Source organism: Mastomys coucha, unplaced genomic scaffold (assembly GCF_008632895.1).
Source record: "Mastomys coucha isolate ucsf_1 unplaced genomic scaffold, UCSF_Mcou_1 pScaffold5, whole genome shotgun sequence".
In the NCBI taxonomy this organism is placed as follows: domain Eukaryota; kingdom Metazoa; phylum Chordata; class Mammalia; order Rodentia; family Muridae; genus Mastomys; species Mastomys coucha.
This window is the reverse complement of record NW_022196911.1, coordinates 12,562,786-12,589,962: the sequence shown is the minus strand read 5'-3', so window position 1 is coordinate 12,589,962 and position 27,177 is coordinate 12,562,786. Positions and strand designations below refer to the sequence as shown.

General features: G+C 44.5%; 1 protein-coding gene and 1 long non-coding RNA gene across 2 annotated transcripts in view; one reads left to right on the top strand and one right to left on the bottom strand.

Annotated features, from left to right (window-relative positions):
- Nucleotides 1–27,177, top strand: part of Pde10a (phosphodiesterase 10A) — a 459,546-nt gene that overhangs the window by 221,125 nt on the left and 211,244 nt on the right. Inside the window, exon 2 of the mRNA XM_031351502.1 lies at nt 3,968–4,102. Within this exon, the coding sequence (XP_031207362.1) occupies nt 4,054–4,102 (49 nt within the window). The 5' untranslated portion in view covers nt 3,968–4,053. The remainder of the gene's footprint in view (nt 1–3,967; nt 4,103–27,177) is intronic.
- LOC116077155 overlaps nt 12,775–27,177 on the bottom strand; it is a 24,779-nt gene continuing 10,376 nt past the window's right edge. The window contains exon 2 of the long non-coding RNA XR_004113176.1: nt 12,775–13,448. This is a non-coding gene — a long non-coding RNA (uncharacterized LOC116077155). The remainder of the gene's footprint in view (nt 13,449–27,177) is intronic.

Genomic DNA, 27,177 nt, shown 5'->3' with positions numbered 1-27,177 from the left:
ATGTGAGTATATATGTGTCCATGTGTGCATGCTTTTCTTCATCTCTCCTTATTCCTCCCCTTCATTAGCTTAGAATTATTTCTTCACAGGTTTCTTCTCCCCTGAAGGAGCATGGTCTTCTCACAGTCCTGTAGTCCTGGAACCTGTTGAATATTGTAAGGAAAAAAAAATGTCTAAGCCCACCATTGGCTCAAACGTAGATGGTGTTTATTCAATGCCTTCCGTCCATGTTGGCTGGATTCTGAGCACATAGGCAGTGTATACTGAAGGGATGAGTCTTTTCATTTTACTAGTTTTAATTCATGATTTTCATCTGTACAAAAACATGGTGACATGTTTTAGGGCCAGGGAGCTGTAGAGTCCTGGGAAGCAGGCCTGGAGCAAGAGTGGGTTCTAGGCGTATCTAAACCCTGGAAACCTCATACTGAAATCGGTAGGATGTATACCCACCTTCACCCCACCAGAGATCACATAACTGGTAGCCAGATTAAACTTCCTCTCCCCTTATAAAGTCATGTCCAGCAGCGCCTGGAATTCCTCTTTATACAAAAGCGGCATCCCCAGTACCTGGGCCCTGGTCAATGATGTGCCAATGAGTGCTCCTACTCATCCCCTGCCCAAAGGTTTAAGTACCCTTTGTTCTCTCCATTAAATCAGACCAGTTTTCTGAAGCTGTGTGTGTGTGTATGTGTGTGTGTGTGTGTACTTTTCCTACACACCCATTGCTGATCAAGATCCTGCATTCACCCATACCCAGCTAAGTTCCTCTCTCTCCAGTCTTGCCAAGTACACAACAGGCCTGGCTACCCAGAGGTGGAGAAGTGGGCACAGTGGGCAGCGTGTCACAGCTATATCCGTAGCCATCAATCCATAAGACTTGTCAGTTCCTGAGTATAAGTGAGGGTGTGGCCCTCTTGGCACATATGGCACTCAGGAGCATCACCAGGACCATCCACTTGGCCACCAAAGGGTGCCTTGTTCCACTTGTCCCTTTTGGGCTGTGCACTTATAGTCCCAGTTCAACAGAGTGTCCATGGTGTCGTCTGTGCTAGGCCCACCTCGCCATCCCAGGACCAGCCACATGGGCCTGGGCTCTTGCCAAGGGAACCCCATCCTGCTGATTATCCCAGAGCTCTGGTTTGCACAGTATCTGCTCATGTAAAGCAAGAAGGAAAGTCTACCTCTCTTCATTCCCATCACCAGGCAGGGGGATGGGTGCAGGCCCTAAATACTATAGCTCCAGAGCCTCACCCTGAGTGTTCACACACATTTTTTGTGTCCCTGGTTTGGGACTGAATCATAAGAAGCCATGATACATATACATATACATATACATATACATATACATACACATACACATACACATACACACACACACACACACACACACACACACACACACACACAGAATAGAATATCCGCTTCCACCTTCAGCCTCGGGGACTGAATAGAATAGACATAGGGAAACCCCTGTACCAATAATGGATGAATCGATGGATATTCCTTCTGTAATGGAGTTCCTTGTGGGGAGCCGCAGCTGCCACCCTATATACATATATTTTGAACACCTAGTTTCCGGCCAGAGCAGGGAGCATTGATAATCAAGCCCTTAGTTGGAGAAGCTGAGTGCCTCTATTTTGTGAGGCAAGCTGGTATGATTTTCCCACAGCCTATTATACTTTGCCACGTAGCTGATGCTGATTGGGACCAGGGAAAGTATTTAACCCACAAGGGCTGGAGAGAGACTGGAGAGAGAGTAAGTATGTGGAGATAGGAGTAAGTATGTAGAATTAGGGCTGGTGATGGGTTAGGAGATAGAAGTAAGATGTAAGGATAGAATTAGGGGTAAGTATGTAATGATAGAAGTAAGATGTAGGAATAGAACTAATAATAGGAATAGGAGTAAGTAGAAACAGTAATAAGTAAGATGTAAGAAGCAAGATGTAACTAATAAAATGTAAGGAAATAAGTAAGATGTAACAAGAAAGATTAAAAGAAAACTAATAAAACTGCATGGGGAAGAGCTCGGTGTTTGCCTCCTTACTTCCACTGGACGGGTAAGGTGGCTTACAGTTCCTGTCTCCTCCTCTCTGATGATAGACCTTCAGTATACGCCATTATTCAGGTTGCATCCAGAGGAGATTCACCCCTCCACCTGTGGCCAGGCAGCAGTGTTGGGTCCTCAATATTACCTCCTGACTTCCCTGAACACCTTGAATTGGGCTACACAACTCAGGCAGTTACCAGCTTTGGTTCACTTTTATCCAAATTTAATAGGGTGATTTTTAATCCCTACTCACATCTTGTATTTTAGAACAAGACTTTGGTTTGGTCTTTTATAGACAGACATCAATAAGGTATTCTGGACTTTGAAAGCAGTTCACAGAGCAGACACACAGGGCTAGAGGCCTGTAGGTGCAAGAATGGTGAACACGTGCTTTGTGCTCCTCCTCAGAGAAGAGAGACATAGGAAATTCATAGCATCTCATTCTGCAGACTCCAGCCAGCCAGCCATGGCATGCAATGGGAAACCATGCCTGTCCAACCCAAAGACCAGTTTCAAGGTTGACACATGTGTGTATTGTGATTGGTCCGGTGATAAGAAGTCATCAGGGCTGGATTAGAGTGGAAGCTACTGTATTCCAGTGCAGGGTTGTATTTACTGCTAAGTGTGCTCGAGACATCATGGGAATGACTGTCATGGGTACATTGTATGTTCAAGTTAACCCAAACCCTGTCTCTATGGTGGGTATTAACATGTCAATGGTATTTAAAAGCTCTTAAGATAACATGTGATACTATAGAGTCTACTTCAATTCCCGATACAATCCATCAGTGCTTTCCCCAGGCTAGGACAATTCACACCCTAGATAGGGATGGAGACATTATATCCAACTAGTTTCCTTGGGGCTCTTCAGTTTTCTCCTTTCATTCCATACTAAATGAGATGTGCAGGTGTCCATGAATACCCATTTAGTCAGACCCTAGCACCCCACCCAGAGCAGTCTTCCTACCCAATGGGGGATTAGATCCACTTTTCTTCAAGCTGTTGAGTTTTCTCCAGCCATCTCCTCTGCCGTCAGCCATTTCCAGCACACACCCCTTTGCTGTTTCCCTCCACCTGTGTGTGCTTTTTCCCAATTGCACAGACATCTCTGCTGCCATAGCTCCCAGATTAACAGGACCCTTCAATGGGAGTGGGCTCCCATGGCAAACCCCAGGGGCTCCTCTGTACTGTCTGAGTTAGGCATAGGTAGAGGATGAGATTTTGATGTTTCTTTCAAATGTTCCTTGTGGGTTGGAAGTCTAGGCTACTAAAGACCTACAACTTCAACTGAACTGAAACCAATACTCTCCTGTCTATTGCAGTGCTGAAAGATGTCATGGTTAGTTATAGACATGTGACAGGCAGCATTACTGATTTGAGACCCGCTGGTCTGATGAGGGCATAGCACATGGCTGTGCTGTCCTCCATAGGGCAGCTCAGTATGACTCAAGCTCCCACCTTCTCACCCCCTCTCTGGAGCCTTCATCTCATCTACTAACCCAAATGAGAGACATAGCTTTCTCCACTGCAGGCTGAATCCCAGAGGAGGCTCTGGACACATCATCTGAACTGTAGCTCCCTGGGAAAATGTGCCCAGTGAAGTACCCCTTGCAAAGCTCTTTCAATAACTGACTTGCAGAAACCCCCTGCAGGGTCCAAGCTGAATATTTGTCCTGAAGGATTTTCAAAGATTTGAGCCAATGGTTTCAGGGGCTGGGTTAGTGTGTGTCCTTACATTCTATAGATATAATGCCAATGAATCCCCAAGAAGAAGGTGGCCTAGTCACACTATACATACCCTATATCCTAGTCACACTATACATACCCTGTAAGGTGGGAGATTCCCAGAGAGATCTTACTCATACAGGATGCTATGTTTAGCTATACTTGACATTAATGCCATAACCTTGTTCTTTCCAGCAGGCTGCATCCCATTCACACTTAAAGGTGGGAGCAAAGGCCCTGCTCTATTGGCACTTCGAAACCGCACAGACTCTCGGGGGCAGATGATCAATGACTCCACAGAAGGTACCGTGGGCACCTGCAATGCAACAGGTATGAGTGGACCCTATGACAACACTGACCCTAGTACCGTACTGCCAGCTCTTCCCTGTGTTCTTGTCATTATGAGCTGGAACCTCATGAGCAAAGTGTCCAGGATGATGTCCCATAGCTTGGAAGGACATTGATAACCATATGATGTTAGCAAGGGACCAAATAGAGAGATGTGAACTCACCCCGATTTCTGAAGTTAGGCTCCTTGATAAATGCAACCATCAAATTAATAATTCAGACTGACAGCAGAGTTGATCACCAGCCAGTAGGAGCAGTGTAAGGATAATGTCCACTCTCTACATCTGATGGTTTTATTGCTAAGCCAAGTTTTGGCAAAATATTCCCAATTAATTTCATCTTTTCATAAGACCAGACTATTGGAACCTTAAAAGAAAGTTTCCAAATGCAGAATGGATATACCATTCTGTTCTAGGGTAGAGATTAAGGGACCCTCTGCTGTGTGGCTTTCGTGTATGAGGGATATGAACTCATTCCATACAGAGAATTGATGATTTAAGAAAGACAATGTAGCTGGGCAGTGGTGGTCCACACCTTTAATCCTAGCACTTGGGAGGCAGAGGCAGGTGGGTTTCTGAGTTCAAGGCCAGCCTGGTCTACAGAGTGAGTTCCAGGACAGCCAGGGCTACACAGAGAAACCCTGTCTTGAAAAAAAAAAAAAAAAAAAAAAAAAAAAAAGACGACATAATCCCACCCAAGTCTAGCTCCATGATCCAATAAGTTATTGATATTACTTAATAGAAGCATATATGATCAAGGGCAGTTCCATCCATGGAAAGCCCACCCCATCTCAGGTTTATGACTCAAAAACTTGGTATCCCTTGCCCTCGCTGTACAACTAGTAGGCAGCTCAGCCTGAGAACCATCTCGCCCCTGTCTGTTGCTTACTGCTTTGAGGAAGTATATCACATGAGTCTTTTAAATGTCTCCTCTTTGTTTGCCAGGAGGGAATGCTTCAGTTCAGAGGAAATGCTAACAAACACACAGCAGCAGCTTCAAAAAGTATGTGTTCGGTTAGGAAACCACTACACCTTCTTAGCTCTCTCTTTGATGTAACTATGAAAAGCAGGCCTTTCATACATGGTCACAAAGTCTCTGTTAAGCTAAGTGTGCTCCTTCTCTGCTAAATACCATTTTAGGGCCTTCTCTATATGGACTGTTCCTAACAGGGGGCAGGAGACAATCCTTGCCCCAGCTCTGCTTTACACCTGGGCCTTGTGACACCAAGGGAGAGTAGAGGTGCTGCATTCCAGAGACTGAGTGGTACCCCAAAGAAAGGAAAGTTCACAAGAGGTCAGTGGCCAGTACAGGGGAGCTCCAGGCAGAAATGGTCCCAGGTCTCTGGCTGGGTGGAGCCTGAGCACAGACCTGGGCCGATGCCTCGGAGAATATCCTGAAAGCCAGTGTCAAGGCCAGAAGTCATTCTGCCTTAGCCACTTCCAAGGAAGTAAGGTGGCTAAGCCTTACCAGGTGAGCAAGCGTGGAGTGGAGACCATGGGGCCATGGATGTGGAGAGGAACAATGTCCCACAGAAGACAAGGATGTTGGGGAGATATGCAGATTTGAATCCAAAGCTTGATGTCATGCAGTGGGTTTGCTGTGGAATAAACAGCAGGAGAGAGAAGCCCCCAAGAAGAAATCCTTGGCAGCTCAGAGAGTGACTGCATGAGGAGAGCCTGGTATCCTGTGACCTGTGAGTAGAAAAAAAGAGAGAGAAGGGGTCCTTCAGGGTAGATTCTGTTTTGTGATTCTACCCTAGATGACATTGTTACAATGAAGAAGCTTAGAGTAGGAGTAGAATCAGGAACGGCTGTGCTTTAGGCATGCTGAGAGTAAAGGTCTTTCCAGCACTTATCCAAATGCTACTGAGAAGGCAGAGATGCACATAAGCTATCCTCTTTGCTTTGGGTTCCTAGAGGCTCCTAGAAATGACAGTCTTTGAAGGTTTTGTTGTTGCTGCTGTTACTATTGAGACTCTTCTTGGGAGAGGGAGACTTGAACCCACTACATGACCAAGGCTTGTCTTGAACTTCTGATCTTCCCATCTCAACCTTCTGCGTGTTGGGATTACAGGTGTATACCATCACTCTGTTTTATGCAGAGCTGGTTATGGGTCCTGGGCATTATTTGTGCCAAGTAAGTATTCTACTGACTAAGCCACATCTTGATCTTCACAGCTTTAATGGAAGAAAAATATTAATGACATTGCTATGGAGTGTCAGGGGAAAGAGAAAGGTCCTTGTCTTTGATTTTGGATCAGTTGGCTCTTTGGTTCTGTTCTGGTCTAACCCCTAGCCTTAACTTTACAGAATTAGGAACTAGACTTTTAGAAGTTATGAATTCATCAGAACATGAATTGTGACTGACAATTGTAAAGATCCATGTCTAGGGACCAGGGCACTCGTCTGTGCTGCATGGGATACTACCCAATGCTGAAACATCTAGGAAGCCACAGGATAGAGGAGACTCAGAAGCCCTTCCATGCTTACCACAGTGACAACACTGGGTGGGGGTGTCTTGTTGCCCAGTTGAGAACATTTTTGGAGGTCACTTGGTCTTGCCTTTCAGAATTCACTGTTTTGCTCACCTATAGACCCAGGCACAAATGTGGTGGCATCAGCCGTGGGCTTGGCTGTTGGAAGCAGGTTTTCGGCATACCTGTGAAGGACTGCCTAGATTCAGATCAGCCTCTGAGAATGTCTGTGAGGAATTGCCTTGATGAAGTTAACTGATGCAAGAAGATCCAAATTAACTGTGGGCAGGATCAGTTCCTGAGCTGTGAAGTCTGAACTATATAAAAATGGAGAAAGGGAGACAAGCACAGTAAGCTTGCATAGATTCTTGGCTCCCTGCTCTTCACTATGGATGTGATGTGACCAGTTTTTCTCAGGCCCCTCTACTGTGGCTTCTTCTCTCTGATGGACTGGAACCCGAAACTGTGAGCCTCTTTAAGATGTCTGTGTCAGCAACAGTAAAGAGACCATGAAAATATGAACACTCATTGATGAATCAGCTTCACATGTCAGCAGCCCTCTGGAGTAAGGCCATCTCTGGCTTTCCAGGGTCACACAGCAGTGTGCAGTTGCCATGCGCATGCACAAGAGCCTAGCAGCCCATTCTCTGCCTTCCCTAGAGACTAGCAGTGGAGTATCACAGTCTAGATCTGGGGCTAAATCAATCTAAATCAGTCTCCCTCCCCCTGCCTCTCTTCCTCTCATTTTCATCCGAGGTCTACGTACTTACTGCCACTTCCTTCCTTCCTTCCTTCCTTCCTTCCTTGCTTCCTTCCTTCCTTTCAGACAGGTCTCACTATGTAGCCCTGGGTATCCTAGAGATTCTCATGTTGGCCAGGTTGACCTCACACTCAGAGATCTTCCTGCCTCTTGCCTCAGACTGCTAGAAGTAAATGCATGTGCCACTGTGCCTGGCTGAGAGATTTTCTTAATTGTGTTTAATCAGATGGGAAGACCTACCCTACATATGGGCAGTACCATTCTCTGGCTTTGTGGTGCTGAACTGTATGAACATAGGGTTCTAGCTGAGGATGAGCATGTGCATGTTTATTGTTCGTAGTTCCTGATTATAGATGTATATGGCCAATCTCTTAGAGTTCCTGCCTTACTTGACTTTCCCTTGGCAATGGACTGCAACCTCTGTCCTCTAAGCTAACTTTGTCAGGGCATTTTGTCACAGCAACTGGAAATGACCTAAGTCAAAATCAATCTTGCCTTAGGATTGTCCACATGAATCTGGGTCCCACCCACAACATTGGGTACCACTTGGATGGCTATAGGGGAGAGGGGCACGGAGCTAGAGTATTGGCTATGGTGAGAGGATTGATTACCCTGGGCAAATTGATCGAGGTGCTTAATGAGATGAATGATCTGGCTGGTTGATCACAGCTGAGATGACATTACCTGTGGAATGTCACCTGTCTTAGAAGTAGAGTCATTAGAATCAAACTAGCAAACAGGGTCCCCAAAGCCTTGCCTCGACCAGGTTATCCAACTCACCAATGGCTACGTAGTGTCTTCTGGGAGCACAGCATGCTAGGTGCTGGTGGGACAAATGCTCACTGAAAAAACAAACTTGTGTGCACTGTGGTGGGGGGGGTGTGCATATGCGCATGTGACATGAGAGGACAGCACAATCTGTGTTAAAGGGGAGTTAGCTTTTCAATTCTCAAGAAAAGTGGAAGACATCAATAGTGAGGGAGAAGAGGATTCAAGATAAAAGAGAAACTCGCAGCCACAATCTTGGCTGGGTGTAGGGTGTGACTGTGAGCTTTGTAGTTGGACAATAAAGTCAATCATGACTTCAGATTATGAAGGTCAAATACTAAACTGCTGATGTTTGTGATGAGCAGGTGTTTCTGCTTACCTGTCTGGTTCTGTCTCTCTTATTCTTCCTGTGCAGATCCACATAAAGGATATTGGTTAACAAATCTACTTAATAGGACCTTTCAGTTGCTGAAATACCATCCTTTGTATATCTTTCATATTGGCCAACACTCGCTGTCCTTTCAGGAATGATGGGGGGAGTTTGGTTTTCATAGAATAATGCACATAAACATGTATATGAAGTCTCTGTCATGGTTTGAATATGCTTGGCCCAAGGAGTGGCACTATTTGGAGGTGTGGCCTTGTTGGAGTAACTGTGTCACTGTGGGTGTGGGCTTTTACACCCTAGTCCTAGCTACCTGGAAGCCAGTCTTCACCTAGCAGCTTTCAGATGAAGATGTAGAATTCTCAGCTCCTCTCACACTATGCCAGCCTAGATGCTGCCATATTCATGCCTTGATGATAATGGACTGAACCTCTGAACTTGTAAGTCAGCCCCAATGAAATGTTGTCCTTATATGAGTTGCCTTGGTCATGGTGTCTGTTCACAGCAGTAAAACCCTAACTAAGACAATCTCCTAGGAAGAGACTCTATGGGGTGGCTTGAACAAGAACAACCACATAGGCTTACATATTTGGTTGGTGGTGCTGTTTGGGGAGATTCTGGAGGTGTGGTCTTGCTAGAGGAAGTTTGTCATTAGAGGTGGGCTTTGGGAATTTAAAGATTCATACCATCTCCGGTTGGCTCTCTCTGCTTTGTGCTTGTGTCTCAAAATAAGAGTTCTCAGCATTCTGTTCCAGATAGCATGCCTGCCTGCTGCCAAGATGAACTCTTATCTCTCTAGGACTCTAAACTCAAAACCTTTCAATTTATAAATTGCCTTGGTCTTGGTGTTTTATCACAGCAACATAAGCAAGAGTAACTAACATACTTCCTATGAAGAACTCCAAGGCTTCTGATAAATGGTATCCTTCTCCCTTTTGCTGCTGGCTTCTCTTGAAGTTACCTTGACCAGGTACCTTACCTGGAAGGACATTGCTTGAGGGTTCCTACCCTGAACACAGCCAGTCTCTGTGGAGTAGCACAAGCCGCTCCCACTAAGCCTGGTTCTCTGTGTGAATGTTCATCTGGCTGTGGGGATTGTTCAAGGACTGTAGCCAACAACACCCACAGTTTGTTCTGGCCCCAAGCCTGTGGATTTGAGCCAGCTCCCAAGTACACACAGGATCTCTGGGAGGAGCTATATGGCTGAATATGATGCTCCAGCCAGTCTTATTCTTCAGTGAGTTCACACTACTGCCTAGGGATATGAGCGCTACAGCCCAGAAACAACAAATGTGTGGGTAAAGAAGGCTCTAGAAGCTTTGTGTTCCAGGACAGGAGGCCTACAGCTTCAAGTTTCACCCTTTCACTTTGGTTATGTGGTTCAGGGATTTGAAAGGTCGCATCCTTGTTCTGGTGACATCAGACCCTTGTATTTCTTCTCACAGAAACCCTGGGGCTAGAAAGACAGAAGGCCTCCTGGCCCTCTCTGCCCCTCAGCCTCATATGCTCCCAAGCCACCAGCCATGTCCAGAAGGAACAGGGTGACAGAAATAAAGTACCTCAGGGTCTAGGTAGAGATGGGAGGTCCCTGGAAGCTTGGGTTACATTCTATTGCTTTGTACCCAAGGCCAAGATTATTGATAGAAAAAGTATCATTTCTGAGTAACTTAGGGTTGGCAGGCTTTCTGAGTGTTCAAATGTGTAATTTCTCTTATCTCTGTCTTTAAAAGAGCCCCTCAGACTAGTCTCCATCTTTCTTTTTCTTAGGTTCACCAGCTGTCTTAGTTAGGCTTTACTGCTGTGAACAGACACTATGACCAAAGCAACTCTTATAAGGACAACAATTAATTGGGGCTGGCTTATGGGTTCAGAGGATCATCAAGGCAGGAACAAGGCAGCATCTAGGTAGGCATGGTGCAGGAGGAGCTGGGAGTTCTACATCTTTATCTGAAGGCTGTTAGGAGAAGACTGACTTCCTGGCAGCTAGGATGAGGGTCTTAAAGCCCACATTCACAGTGACACACTTCCTCTAATAAGGCCTCCTAATAGTGCCACTCCCTGGGCCAAGAATACTCAAATCCTCACACCAGCTTTAGAGCTCACCTTTGAAGCTTGAGCCAGGCTACTATCTCTGCTGTATATAGAGAGGTGTGTGAGTGACAAGGGCTACCCATTGTGTCTTACCTTAGCATTCTTTTTATGGCCGTACTCAATAAAAATCACAAGGGTCTCTAAATCCTGGAGGAATGGAAAGTCTGCCTTGCCTCTACTGTTTCACGACCTACCCAAAGAGACAGGTGGAGGCAAACCCCACAAACACATTACATCATACAGAGAACTGCCAAGACAGCCTTTCAGAGGAAGGACCTGGCTACCACAATAGCAGACCCAGATTCAGGTGTGGAGCTTGAGGTCTTCTCAAAACCCTACCTCCACAGTGACACACCTCCTCTAACAAGGCCACACCTCCTCCAACAAGGCCACACCTCCTATTAGTGCCCCTCCTCATGGGCCAAGCATTCAAAAGCATGAGTCTATGGGGGCCAAACCTTTTCAGTTGGGTGGGATGGGTGTTGTTGGAATGAGCACAGTGTGTACACTGAGCGATGCTGCATAATATCTAATCTATTAACTAATTTTCCAGTTGCCATGACAAAGTATCTTACAAGAAGCAGACAGGGCAAGAGGGGTTATTTTGGCTCACAGTTGGAGGATTCATTATAATGGTGCAGGGAAGTGACTGGCAGTAGCAGGAAGGGCAGCTAGCTGGTCACATTATATTCACAGTGAAGAATGATTATGCTCAGCTGGCTTCCTCCCTTTTATATAGTCTGGTACCCCAGGCAGGGATTAGAACTGCTATTTTGGGGGGGGGGCAATAGCTTGTTTTATTTTAATGACTGATCCTTGTGACGCCACAGCCAGGCCACTATGTACAGACATGAGAGAAGCTTTATTTCTTGGTGTTTTCCTCCTTGGACAGAGTCTTAAAGATATCTCTTCCTTCTTAGTCTGGAACTGCTCCTCCCTGCACTTTTGTGCTTCCATGGTCTTAGACCTGTGAGCCTGGTCAGCCAGTAGTTTCTTGCAGGCCTTGTTGGCCTTCAGTGGATATGCTCCATGAGAATGCACTTGTTTTTGAATACATTCCCTTTGACCTTCAGGTACAGGCTGTGATACATATGGCTGTCAATCTTCTTAGATCCCCGATATCTCCTGAGAAGCCGTCACAGAATCCTCATCCTTCTCATCCCCTTCTCAGGCATCCCAATGTTGGCAGTATCCTTCTGCCTCCCTATGCCCCTATGCCCACCCTTCCATTGAGCCAAGGTGATTTTCTGGCAGTGAGCCCAGGAATGGACAGTCACAGGCTTCCAGATGATCAGCCCATCTTTCCTGATCTGCTGATGGGAGTTGACACTTGGAGATTTCATTGGTTTCATTAGGGTCCAATCGGACCTCCTTTTTCCCACAGCTGAGGACATTAGAGGCAAGCCTCTTCTGTAGCCTGAGCATACTCATGGGTACAGACACAGCAGCAAAAGGGGGTACTGCCATTTTTAAGTCCTCAATTAGCCTAATCAAGATGATCCCACACAGACACGACCGAAAGGCCAACCTAATCTAAAAATCCTTCATAACTGATATTTGTGAAATCTTGTCTCCTAGGTGATTCCAGATTCTGTGAGGTTGACAATACCAACAACCATCAGATCTACGAAAAGGTTTCAAGTTGCAGGGCAAGCGGAGGAGTCTCCCATATACCCTGCCACTAAGGCTCAGTGCAGCTTATTGAGTCTATGGTTGACATTTGACCTTTCCCATACAAGAAGCCCTTGGTTTTTGTGCAGATTAGTTACTGGGAACACATTACCACAGTGAATGAGACCCGCAGAGCCCATCAGATCCTGACATAGGTCGTTTTCTCATAGTAAGAACCCAACCCCTGTTAGCTCTGTTCTCTGACTCTCTGTTCCTCTCAGTGTTCTTCCTGTGGTTCCAGGTTCCCCCTCTCCTTTCTCGTTGCCACCAGTATACCAGCTCAGAGAGGACTGGGCAAAGTTCAGAGTAGGCTGGATCTCTGTTAGGAGCTTGTGTGGGGGTGGGGAAAGAAAAGGCTTTCTCCCAGAATCTTAGTGTTTTGGCTCTTTTAGATGAAGCCCTTCCTTCTCCAACAATCCTTAATGAAGCAGCTCTCTGAGGCAATCTTAGCTTGTTCATGGTTGTTCCCCCAGCCCCACCCCAGCCCCTGGCCCTGCCCCTGAGTGAGTTGGAACACATACACTTTATTCAGGAAGAACCAAGGGTTATACAATTTTGGGGTGAGAATATCCAGGATGGGAAAAGGTCATTAGCTGAAAGCTAAGGTACTGAGATGCCTCATTAGCATGGAGAGGCAATCCGGGTGCTAGGTGACTGACTGCCAGTGACTACCTGGTTGGGGGTCATCTGGTTATGAGTCCCAAGACAGGCATAGAAGTAGGGGAACTAATTCCACTCCTGATGGTCTCAAGTTTTGAGATTTCTGGGGTTTGACCATGCTCCACTTCACCAGTTCCATGCGGGTTTCTCTTGTGTCATGGTCCACACACCCCACACTCTTCATTGTAACCCTCTCAAGGGTAGCTGCCATTTCTGTCCTTCTCCTGCCCCAAGGAAGCTGCTCTTTAGTTATCTTCCTGTGCCTTGGGTGGATTCCTACAGTGTTAAAAGCCCTTCTCCTTCATGGTCACACCTGTAATGTACCGTGTCCTTTGGAATAGCAGCATGGTCATAGTGACAAGACGTCATCCTGCGTCACTGTGCGTCTGCATCAGAGATTAGGATCCAGCCCTGGGGGTGGGGGAGGGAGTAGGGGCGGTGATGATGTCTGCTTTCCAGAAAGCTCAGTGACGGCAACCTGGTAATGAGTTCTGGCTCCATCATGGGTTAAAAATTGGCCCTGTAGGGAGGAGATTAAGAAAGAATTGAGGGGTTATAGAAGGCCATGCTTCAAAAAGGTGCAGATTCTTTCACTCCCCAAGTTATCTTTGTAGTTTACTACAGCTAAGCACATTCCTTTTGAGGCAGGGTGTCATCTGGGGTGCCTCAGGGCACATGCAAACTTTAAGACTCAAGGTAGCTTGACCTTCAAGGGCTCACATACTGTCTTAAGAGAAAATCCAGCTATGAATTCAGTCTGACAGCACTGAGCTGTCTTGCATACCTTGTCCCTGTGTCTTTCTATTGTCTTTTCTCTCATTCCAAGCTGAGGTGGAATTCCTTGTGGGCTTCTACTCTCCATCTCTGTATCACACAAAGGTCCTCTATCTGAGCCATCCATCCAAACTTCAGTTAAGTGAGTGTTGCTTTTTAACATTTGTGTAGGTGTGTACAGTCTTCAGCCCTAAACTCACTTAAACCATTATGGCATATTTGCAATTTATTTTTATTACTTGAGTCTATGGTTCTCAAGGATGAACTTTGTATATGATGTCATATTCTCAGTGTCAAAAGGAGTCTATGAAGCCTTCCCTTACCTATGCTTCAGAACACACACACTTACATACATGCCCATATAAATGCATGCCCTCACATTTTTTGTGCACCCATACCTGAATATCCATACACATGGATATATATTCATGTACACATGCAAATCTATATGAATGCATCCATGTGAATACACATGGAGTTTACTACCCATCCCTTTATGATACCTGGGTATCCCATTCATATATCAGCTTTGTTTGCTCTCTCACTTTCTAGACATGGACTTCCCGGGTGATTAAGCTGCTTCTTTGACTTCTGTAGCCTCAGAAAGGACCCAACATAATATCAGAAAGAATATGGCCTTTTGCAGATTTATAGCACCTGGTATCTAGTGTGCACTGAGTTCTCCTGAAGAAATACAAAGAAGAACACCATGGACAGTCATGTGAGGGGTGTTGTTGTTGTTGCTGTTGCTGTTGTTGTTGTTATTGTTGCTGTTATGAACCTAATCATAAACCAAAAGAAATATGACGAGGTAATTCATAAACCTCAAGATTAGGGGCTGACATCTGTCAGCTAATCCTGGGCACCTGGTGTTCTGCAAGCTTCTTCCTGTGGTGAGTTGTGGCCAGGCCTCTGAAGTCAGCAGTGGGGGATCCTTAACAAATAATATCTTTCTGTTTTGGCATACAGCAGTGAACAGTTTCCTAGCTATTCTTTTTAAAACATGTGCAAGGCATTTCACTACGCCACCGTGACCTGTAGGGCACAAGGTTTCCCCTTGTCCACAGGGTAGCTATGTCAAGGCCACTATGGATGTCTGAAACCATAGCACACCCTGTGGCTTGGTGCTTTCTATCTCTGCTTAGCACTTGCCATGTACCATGGCCACCATGTTTGCACTCTGAAGTGTGACAATAAAACCAGGAGAGATTTAGTTTCTTTGTATATATTCTTGCTCAGGTCGACTGCTAGATGGTTCTTCTTACCAATGATCAGAACACCCCCAGGAAATGGTTGTTCTTTCTATTAAGAATTTTTTTTACATGAAGACAGCACTTTAGCCTTCCCCTTTGTCTTCCTTCTATCTCTCTTCCTCCCTTCTTTCTCACATATCTGATTATCACGTATCCAACATGCTACTCATGTATCTTGGGGTCATTACTCAAAATAAGTCACCTGAATACCACCTCAGTGGTTTGATAGCACCTCAAGTCAATCTGATAACCAAGACAGCTGTTAAATAAGTAACAGGTAGGTAGGTGTGCACAGTGTGGGAAATCTCCATGAGGAGATGTTCCTGTCTAGGGTGAGTTGGAGGGCAATGCCACACAATTTAATTATGTTGTTCAGAATGGCACACATTTAACACATATGGATTATTTATTTATGGAATTTTTCCATTTAACAGTTTCGGTCCTCAGCTGACCTCAGCTAACTGAAACATTCAGAGCAAACACACAAGTACTAAAAGGCAGTTATATCATGCAGAGGATCTCTGGCATGGGAAGTGGGTTATTCAGCAATTTCCCAACCAGCTCTGCCAACAGCCCAGTAAACACTCACCTCACTTGTCTGACCTCTGCTTATCTATATCTACAAAGCCAATAGCATGCCAATTTCCTCTTCCATCGAAGACAAAAAGTCACACAAGGGTGAAGTGACAGCTTCACTTCTGGAAGGTTTTAAGGCTCCTCATTATTGAAGCCAGATGTAGAAGTTCAATCCAATGGCCATTGAATCGATTCTGTCTTCATGACTCCCAGGGTCTCTTCTAACATTTTCATGACTTTTTTTTTTCTTTTTGTTAGGATGTATTTATTACATCCTCTGGGTAGATCAGCCCCTTCATTTTAAAATGTTCCTTTTCATGCTTGCATGCAGCATGGTCACAATTTTTAATCCAGTCCAATAGTCTCTGCCATTTGGTCGGATATCTAGTCCATTTATAATTAGTGTAATTTATATCTACCATTGGTTTTCTGCTTTCTGTGCAACTCATTATCCATTGTTCATCTATTTCTCCTTTACTAATTTCTACATTCTGGAGGGGCTACCTTCTAGAGCACCTTTTCATTTAATGAATGGTTTCCTACTTTTTTCTCATTGTCTGGTTTCAGATAACCTCAGATTCTGTTCTGTCAAACCACTCTCAGATTAGGATCACAAACAGGACTTCCTCTGTGTGGCTTCATCCTGGCATATCTGCTTTGTCTTTGTATACTGACCTTTTAACGGGCTTCTCTGTATAAGTAGTATCCACTGGGAAAGGCAGGGGAATCCTCTGTAACATAGTACTTCTATAGAGACAGAGGACCCAGTAGCTAGAGCTCAGAGGCCCTGCTTCTGTGACTGCCTGCACTACAACAGTCAAGAGCCACTTGCCTAAGTATTGAAGACTCTTTTGGTGTCTAGGGAAAGAATTCATGGCATTAATGTTTACTAATCCCCTAAGGAAATATCCTTTGTTTGTTTCATAGCAGAAAGATGAAAGATTAAAGGAGGGACTGAGTTCCTGCTATGAGACCAATGCATGAGAAGTTAAACAGAAGCACTCTGAGGTACCTGTGCCAAGGGCTAGCAGAAACCAAACTCAATGTGCTCAGGGGAAGGTAGCCTATGATGCGTGACACCAGTAAGGTATTTTCTTTTCTACCATTTTCTCTGTACAACTCTTTTTTTTTTTCCTATGACAAAATATATGTAACACAGTTTGATATTTTCTCTGAGCTCTATAGAGGTGAACTCATGTCCTTATGCAGAAGTCATCCTCCATCATCCATTCCAGGGTTATTTCACCTCCCAGCTGAACCTCTGGTCCCACCCAACATTACCTTCTGTCCCCCATCCCAGCCCTAGAGACGACCAGTCTGTTCTCCACCTCCATGAATCACACTTAGAGTCTTATACAAGTACAGCTGTGGTTTATTTGTCTCTAAGTTCTGGCTTATTCCTCTTAGCACAGTTTTCTCAGTGTTCATGTCCACGTGCGGGACCCATTTGTGCATGTCGATTTGAATTGCAATCTGGGATAACTAACCTCCAGCCTGGAGAATTTCCTTCACTATCTTATAGAAAGAATCGAAAGGCATTAGACATCTCTATTGTTTATCTCTGGGAAAGTCTTTGGTTTTTACTTTAGTTTTGTTGGATCTGGGTGACTGAGGCTCTTCCCCCTTGGCACTTTGTGCTTTCCCACTACTTTGCAGCACCAACCCCCCCCCCCCCACTTCTGCTGAGAAGTCCTCTGCAGACTGAGAGTTCCTGCTCCTCCACCTTTCCTCTCCATGTCTCTGGATTTAACCATCTTCACTGACCTATCTTCCTGTCCTCTCTCATGTCATTGTTCATGGAGTCAACTAAATACCCCGATAGTTACTTTTTTTTCATTATTATTAATTTGGAGCTTTTAGTCATTTGAATTTTTTCTCTGAAGCTCTGTTTGTTTATTTGTTTTTGTTTTTTGTTTTGTTGGTTTTGCTTTTGAGACAGTGTTTCTCTGTGTAACCTAGGTGTTCAGGAGGTCAATGTGTAGTCCAGGCTAGCCTCCAACTCAGAGATCTGCCTGCCTACACCTCCCGAGTGCCAGGATTAAAGGTGTGTGCTACTAAACCTGCCTTTTCAGTTATTGTACTCTTCTGTTTTTACCTGTTTAGTTTCTGTCAAACTTTATTATTCTTTTTTTTCTTTAGCCTATGAATTCTGCTGAGCTTTGATTCAGTTATTGTACATTTTTCTCTCTGTAATTTCCACCTGGCTTCTTTGTATAACTTTTATTTTTTATTGACATCTTTCTACTTGATGTTATAATGTCATCTAAGCTTTTTCTTTTTTAATTTTTGTAGTATATGCACATGTGTGTATGTGTGTGTGTGTGTGTGTGTGTGTGCTGCACACATGCAAGTGTGCAGGTGTGTGTACCATGCATATACTCTGTGGAGGCTAGAGTAAGATGGCAGCTATCCACCTTGGTGCCTTGAGACAAAAGTCTCTCACTGAAACTGAGAGCTCAAATTTCTGTTTGATTGAGTAGCGGTCTCTCACCACGTTGGGGTTATGGGTACACACAGCCAGGACAGGCTTCTACCTTGGTGCTGGGGATTTGAACTCAGGTCCTCAGAATTGCAGAGCAATGGGGATTAAACTCCAGCCTTCACAATTGCAAGGAACTACTCATACCACTGAGCCATGTCCCCACCTAGCCCCTTCTCCTTCTTAAGCTTTCTTTTCCTTCCTGATCTTGGTTTCTGCCAGTTCTGCCAACACATTTACTATTGCTACTGTGTTATATTCCACATTGATCCAACATTCATGAACCCCCTCGAAGCAGACTCTGCCATCTGCTTTCGGTTTCACCTTACCCATCAAGATGTCACGATTTCCTGTCTCTTTGTATGTTAATTATTCTTTGTTGGAAATGGGACACTTTGGTTATTGTAGTAGCCCTGAGTACTGGCCCTCTCTCTCCCCATGGCCTCTATAATTACCTTTCACTGATTTATTCGGCTAATTACTGGCTGTAGTGTTTTAAGTGAGATCTGTCCTCCCCTGCACACACACTGTGTTATAGTCCTGAAGCTGCTCGTTGGGGAGGGACCACTTCTGGCATGCTACTCTGGTGACAGTGGTATGCTGGGACTCTCTTTTCTTTGTATATGGCCACAGAGTCCTTTTAACTGCCTGACTGGCCAATGACCAGGGATTGTTTTTCACAATCCCTGGTAGTATAAATTGCTTTATAAACTAATCCGATCACATTTCGGTTCCTTGGAGGGAATTTCTGAAGGGTCTGCCTTTGACACTCACTCAGCCCTCCTGGTAGTTCCTCATGTTGCATCACTGCCTATGTTTGGATAATCAGCACCCTGGTCCTTCCTTGGCCTGCCTATCCTGATGCAGAATTACATTATCACAGCTAGGAGCACTGACTAGGGCTATGGAGTTGGCTGTGTATCATTCTCAAGGCTGAGCCTCCATCCTGTGCCTGTAGTCTGAGCAGAAGAGAAGAGCCCCATCTTTTGACCTTACTCACCTGGCCTTGGCTAAAGCTACAGGCAGCTGTTGGGTGATGTGTGTGGGTGTGTGTGTATGTGTGTGTGTGTGTGTGTGTGTGTGTGTATGTGTGTGTGTGTATGAAACACTGATGTACTGCTGGTCCTAGAAGAAAGCCATCTTTCCTGGGTATTCTTGATTTTATGGGAAAGAATGCCAATGTCGAGTCCTGAGTCTGGGACTTAGGGCTTCTGTGATCTTAGTATGATGGAGTGACAGATTTTAGTCTGAGGGAGAAAGAGGAAGCTTATGGCCTTGACCTGAAGGAAGATTGTTCTTAGAGACCGGGGAGAGAAAGGGTCTGGAATTCTGGTCTGAAGGTGAGACAGCCTTGGTATACTTTGGGGGCAGTTCGGTCTTGATCTCAAGAGAGGGATCTTGTGTGCTTGGCTTGAGGAGGGGAAGCTTGTTGTTGGTCTGGGGGAGGGAAGCTTGTTCTTGATTTCAACCATTAGTCTGGCAGTCTTCCCCTCGCTGAGCTGAAGGAAGAGGACTGTCTCACGGACTGGTGCCATTACCCCACCATTCCCCCACACTTTGCTAGATTTTCTTGAATAGATGTTTTCTCTTTAGCTGTTTGCTTCCAGGACTGTTTCCAGAGACTTTAAATGGATTTTGATTTCAATAGGTTCCACCGGTTCCACTGGGGAACTTGGCAAGGAGTTCCATACGCCGCCATGCAGGAAGTCAGCAAGTGACTCACACTTCGCATTATGCATGGGTTTGTCTCATGGAAAAAGTCTCATTTGTGTCTCTGTGTAGAAAAATTGTTCACTTTACCAGAGAATGCGTTACAGAAGTGTGGCTGTAAAATAAATGTAGTTTTCCATTGACTTCCTTTTTAGATAAGCATATTACCCCTGGGGGCACAGGGGAAGAGGGAGAGCCCCATCATTGACTGTATCGGAGGCTATGGAAACTCAAGGGAGTTGCCCGGCTGGTTAATACTGGACTTGCTCAATGAGTAGTTTGGTTTTTGTCAGTGTTTGCTTGTTTTATTTGTCTTGTGTTTTAATTCTACATCTTCTCTTTACCACCTAAATTCCTTCCTCAGTTGTTGCCTGTCCCTGGTAGTTTAAACAAAAGACAACTTTCTTGGATGAATATTTTGACTCATAGAAGCCTACAGGAGCTCAGTGTTTGACTTGTATGATCTCTAAGGATGATGGTGCAGATACGGAGATGAGGGCCACAGAGGAGTGGCTTATCCATCATTGCTCAGCAATAGGTATAATAAAGAGAAAAGCAGGTCTCCTGCCTCGCAGGTCATTGCTGTGGATCACGTGGGGACTTGGGGATGAAGGGCACGTTAGAATGTCAATCATAAATGTCCCCACAGGTTCATGCTTACAGCTGGTTGTGCTAACTTGGGAGACCGTGGAAAGCTTAGGAGGAGAGGCCTCCTTAGAAGACGTAGGTGACTGACAGAAGGGTTCAAGGGTGTCTTGTGCCTGCTTCCAACCTGTCAGCTGCCCCCTGTCATCTGCTCCCTTCCTACCAGTGATTTAAAAATGCTCCTTCCCTGACCTTTGCTCCCACCACTGTAATATCCTGAAATCTACTATGATAGTCTGTGATCCACTGTGATCCACTGTGATATCCTATATATCCTGTGCTCCACTGTGATACCCTGTGATCCACTGTGATATTCTGTGATCCACTGTGATACCCTGTGATCCACTGTGATACCCTGTGATCCACTGTGATACCCTGTGCTCCACTGTGATACCCTGTGCTCCACTGTGATACCCTGTGATCCACTGTGATACCCTGTGCTCCACTGTGATATCCTGTGCTCCACTGTGATACCCTGTGATCCACTGTGATACCCTGTGCTCCACTGTGATACCCTGTGATCCACTCTGATATCCTGTGATCCACTGTGATATCCTGTGATCCACTGTGATATTCTGTGATCCACTGTGATACCCTGTGATCCACTGTGATATTCTGTGATCCATTGTGATATTCTGTGACCCACTGTGATATTCTGTGATCCACTGTGATACCCTGTGATCCACTGTGATATTCTGTGATCCACTGTGATATTCTGTGATCCACTGTAATAACCCGTGATCCACTGTGATATCCTGTGATCCACTGTGATATTCTGTGATCTACTGTGATATTCTGTGATCTACTGTGATATCCTGTGATCCACTGTGATATTCTGTGATCCACTGTGATACCCTGTGATCCACTGTGATATCCTGTGATCCACTGTGATATTCTGTGATCCACTGTGATACCGTGATCCACTGTAATAACCCGTGATCCACTGTGATATCCTGTGATCCACTGTGATATTCTGTGATCTACTGTGATATCCTGTGCTCCACTGTAATATCCTGTGATCCACTGTAATACCCTGTGATCCACTGTGATATCCTGTGATCCACTGTCATATCCTGTGATCCACTGTCATATCCTGTGATCCACTGTGATCCCTAAGTATGGGGTTTAGTGACAATAGATTGAATCCTGGAAACTCTGAGCCCAAATAAATCTTTCCTTCCTTTAAGTTCTCTGCAGGTATTCATTCGTGGTGACAGTGACGAGAAAAATGTCTATAGACGATACATTCACTGGCACAGTTGGAGTTGACTTCTGCAAACTTCTGTGGCTCATGGATTCTGTTCCTCAACCCACCCCCTTCCTTCCCAGCCTTGCTGATCGATCTTTCCTATATATGTGATATATAACAACCTGAACACGGTTTAAGTATTGGACTGGGGGATGGGCGGGGGGCGATGATGTTAGGATTATGCATTCCCTCCTGTGATTGGTGCATTCGTCTTTGTCTTTCAGTGATGGGACAGACCTGAGTGCTAATTCCCCCAAACGGAAGGCCCTCAGCGGATGAAGCAGAATTCATTTGAAATGTGTTATATTTAGTTTGTCTTGAGTTACACATTACTAACATTTTTGTATACAGTATGTCATGGTTTTGTGCAGCATTTTGATTTCTATCGACTAAAAGTATTTACTTGAAACTAGAAGTCATGATATTGGTGCTTGGGGTGGGAGATTCTAAAGATGGTTCAGAGCATTGATGGAAAGAACGGAAGATGTCTGTCTGCCTCCTAGTTGACTCCATCTTGCAGCAAGCCACACTTTGGTACTCAGCATGCTGGACTGTAGCAAGACAAGGCATCCTTGTCATTGTTGGGCAGTGTAGTCCCAGAGCAGCAGAATCTCTGGGGAGGACAAGGTCAGAGTCTGGTTTGAATGTGTCCTCAGCTGACTGAGCCTTTGGTTGTGTCTGCTGCTTGGACAGCAGGCAGCACCCTGGACCTTACTGCAGACATAGTGCCACCCTAAACAGGACCCTGGTAGGCAGGGTTAGTGGCAGTGGGGAGAAGGTGTTGTCTGTAGCTGTGAGTACTTTATCAGTAACCCCTGATAGATTCATTTTAACCAACAGGATGAACTTGAGCAGGTCATTCCTGCACCTCTTGGTGCCACAAGTTAACCTTCAAAGACTGTCATTTGAGATGTGAGAAGCGGAATTTGTTCATTAGGTTAGCCAGTATCTCTCTGATAAATACACTCCTATATCCTAGTGCTTAATATGCCTTGAGCCACAGCTACAGTGAATAATAGAGAACCACAGCTCTCTTGAGCAATAGTAAATATACTTCCCTGCCATTCTTATTCTTTTGGTGGGGTGGCAGGCTTGAGACAGACTCTCATTAGATAGCCCTGAGTGGCTTAGAACTCACTATGTAGACCATGTGTTGGTTTTGAAGTACCAGAGATATGTATCTTTCTGCCTCCCATGTGCTGGGGTTAGAGGCATGTGCCACCATGCCAAATGGTCTTCAATTCCTAACACTTCTCAAACAAGTCATTTCATTCCACAACCCCAGAGCCAATGTGAACGAATGTCTGAGCATCTATAGACATGATAATGAAGTCAAGAATGAACCCCCATCAGTGAAGACAGTGAGCCCATATGTCATTGACTAACACTTAAACAAGAGGACATGATGATTCTTAAAATTAAACAGCTCACCTAGAAACTGACACGTCCTTCATACCACTGATAGCTACAGAGACCTATTGCATCATCTCTGTGTGTAACAGGTGGGGGAGGGGCAGCTTTGTGCTAAATGCAGATACCTCAGCCATATCCAATCCACATACATTGTGGATTTGTTTGAAGCCTGGAAATAAAACTACTGCTCCTGTATGTGTTAGATGACACTTTTCTTCCATGTAAGAGTCTTTATTGTATTAGAAACTGGTAGAAGACTGGATACTATATGACAAAACAAAACAAAAACAAAAACAAAACAAAACAACACCTAGGGACCTTCTAATTGTCCCTTTCTGCCTAAACACATCTGTTACCCATGGCAGGCAGGGCTGGCTCTGCACAGTATGTCACTGCCAGGAAAAATGACCTCTGGCTGAGGATTGGAGGAGAAATTCAGCTGCGGAGAGAGTGTAGCCCCTTGGGGTTTGGACACAGGCAGACAGAGAGAACAATACAGGACAGAGGCTCAGAAGTTGGCTTTCACAGCATTTCATACCGGTGAACAAAGATGACCACTGCACTGGTGACCGGGAGGCTGAGGTCATTGGGTGGAGACACCTACTAGAGAGCTGGGCATGTGGCTCTATCCTTCCCAGACACTGAAAGACTTGAAAATGGTTCTGTTTCTTCCTTTACTCTCGGCAGTGGCAGCCAAGCCCTCTGCCAATGTCATCATAGTCTGATGTGCTCAGACTGAGCATAAGGTCTGAGCATGCTCCCTTGGCCCATCAGGCTGTCTGAAGCTGCTCCTTACAGGTGAATCTGGGACTGAGGGATTATCTTCTTGCCTCAATGTCCCCTGCCTTGCTGTCATTAGGGTTGCTCCATGAACTGTACAGGGACCAAATCTACATTTGAGGGTTGGTTGTTATTAACAAGGCACTTTACAAAAGAATCTCTTTTAAGTGTCTGAGCATAAGCATCTTATTTTGGAGATGATTCATTGTAAAGGTTTCAAGAGATGACACAAGCTGTCTGCTTATCTGTTCATTGAGCACACATTCAAAAAGAAGAAGGGAGCCAATTAAAATTCATTAATTCACTAAGTACCCAGTGCTTGCTTTAAAAGCACAGATAAAATGATTTAAAAAAAATAAAAAGATCTGTGCAGTCCTTCCCCCTCAGGTAAGCTAGGGGAACAGGATGCAAGTGGCTGAGCCAGTTCAGAGCTGTATGCAAGAGCAGGAGACCAGGTTCAGAGGGTGGCCTGAGGTGATGGCTTAGAGAAGGGCGGCTAAGGCACATTTGAAGAGGTGTGAGCAGGAAGCAGGCAGATATATTTAATCAGGGTCATTCAGCAGCATAGAGAGCACACACACATGTACATACACACATAATGTGTGTGTGTATGAATGTGTATATGTCAGTGTGTATATGAATCTCTATGTATGTGTGTATATGATGTATGCATGTGACTGTGTTTGTGTGTATACATGCATGACTGTATGTATACATACAGTGTGTATATGTGTGTATGTATACAGTGTGTGAGTATATTTGTATGTGTGTACATGTATATGGGTATATGTTCATGTGTGTATGTCTATGTGTATATGAAGGTGTGTGTGTCTGTGTGTGTGAATGTGTTTGTATATATGTATATATGTGTATGACTATATATGTGTCTGTGTGTGAGTGCATATGTGTACATGTATATGGGTATGTGTGCATATATATATATGTGCATATATATATGCATATGTGTCCATATGAGTGTGTATGTGTATATGTATGAGTATATATATGTATATATGTGTAAATGTATATGTGTATATGAATTTATGTGTATGTGTATATCTATGTGTCTATATATGTATGTATGTGAATGTATATGTATATGTATGAGTTTGTGTTTGCATGTGTATGAGCATGTGTATGTGTGTATATGAGTGTGTATATGTACATGTGGGTGTATGTGCATGTGTGTGTGTTGGAAGGTAAGACTTCTTTCATACAACCATGAGGGCTGAAGAGCCCTAACATCTATATTCTGAGAGCTGGAGACTCAAAGAAGCAGATGGCTGGAGAATTCAGGCCAGTGTGGAGGCCGAGGAGAGCTAATGATGTTAGGGAGAATATCTGCTTCCTCAGGAGATGGGATCAAGGATTCAGATGTTAACCCTATCTTGTAATCCCACAGACTTGACTAGAATTCAGTCTGACCATGTATCTGGTTAACCCACAACCCAGTTGAACTGACCCATAGAGTCAACCATCATGCCAGGTTAAGGGAGGAGGGGGCAGAATGCAGTGACTCAGGGGGGCTGAGATATGTTTGGAGTCGAGAAGTTCTGAGGAGTTGGGAGTCCTGTATGTTGGGAGATAAGGCTGGAGAGCTTCCAAATATCCCCTGAGACACACCAAAGGGCTTGTACTTGGCCCAGGAGCACAGTGTGCTTCATGAGGCTTTCAACACGGATTGTCATGAGCAGAGTGTCCATGTCACTGGGCTGGTGTATATACCAGGTCAGGGGAAGCAGGTCCCAGGCTAGGAAGAACAGCCGCAGTCCCCAAGAGGTGCTTATAAACATCACAGGGAAATACCCCACAAGAACAGTGGCTGAGCAGTCCAACATTGAAGACAGCCCATTTCCTATTGGGAGGAAACCGTGTAGAGGCAAGCAGGCCATTTTATGGGCAGTTAGTCATCCCAGCAGAATGGCTGACTGGGGCTTGGGCCAAAGCTACTCAGCACTGATGTGAAGTAGGAGGTGGTGGTACACAGAGAGACAGGGAGTTGCGGGGGGAGGGGCGGCTTCAGCATGAAAAGCCTCAGCAGCCCTGCCATGTGACCAAAGGGAAGTTAGAAAGCTGTACATGCCTTTATGTATTGAGCTATCATAGGTTAAATGAATAGGAAGGAGGAGGTCAATGCTATCTGTGGCTCCCACTGAAAGTACTGGGAATGCATTCCTGGGAGTAAGGAGACACTGCACAGTCTCCAGACATTGAGTGCATGCTGTAGGCTAAGCACCAGAAGATATTACCTCATTTAACACTTAAAATGTGTGAAATGTGTGCATACTTTCTTCATATATACATATTCACATGCATATACACATATATAGTATATACATACATATATGCATAAAATAATAGAACTCTCCCATTTATATGTATATGAGTATATGTATATATACTTTCCATGTATATGTGTGTATATGTATTATACTCTCTCCATATATGTATATAACTCTGTCTCTGTATATGTATGTATATATATTCTCTCTCCATATATATATATATGTATATATATATATATACGTGTATATACACAAACACATATATATACTTTCTCCATATGTGTATATACATGGAGAGGGAATTCTACTGTATATATACATATATACACATATGTATGTGTATATATATATATATATATATATATATATATATGTATGTACATACACACACATATGGAGAGAGAGTTCTATTATTTTAAAGGTACTAAAGCTAAACTAGCCCAAATCATGTGACTGGACCAAAGTGATACCGCCAATAAGAGTGACACCTACATTCACCCTAGATTGGCACCTTGTGCTAATGCCTTGATCAGCTCTGCACACATCCCAGGCAGGTCCTGCAGAAACTGTGCCAATGGTAGAGTCTGTTTTTGATCTTTGTTTCTGTTTTTCATCTAACACATGACTTAAGAATTTTAAAAACGTTTAAAATTTATGATCTGAAATGAAAACAATATAAAAAGACATACTTTAAGAAGTCTCACTCCTACACCTACCACTTCACAACAGAGCCATCTGTTCACACACGAGAGAGAGAGAGAGAGAGAGAGAGAGAGAGAGAGAGAGAGAGAGAGAATGTGTGTGAGAGAGAGAATGTGAGAGAGAGAGAGAGAAAGAGAGAGAGAGAGAGAATATGTGAGAGAGAGAGAATGTGAGAGAGAGAGAGAGAATATGAGAGTCAGAGAGCATGCAACATTTGTTTCCTGGCCTTCCCAAAGCTGTTTCCACACTGCATAAAAACATGGCTGACCAAAGTAGCTGGATTTAAAATTAACTCAAGCAAATCAGAGGCTTTCATCTACACAAAGGATAATCAGGCAGAGAAAGAAATTAGGGAAACAACACCCTTCACAATAGTTACAAAT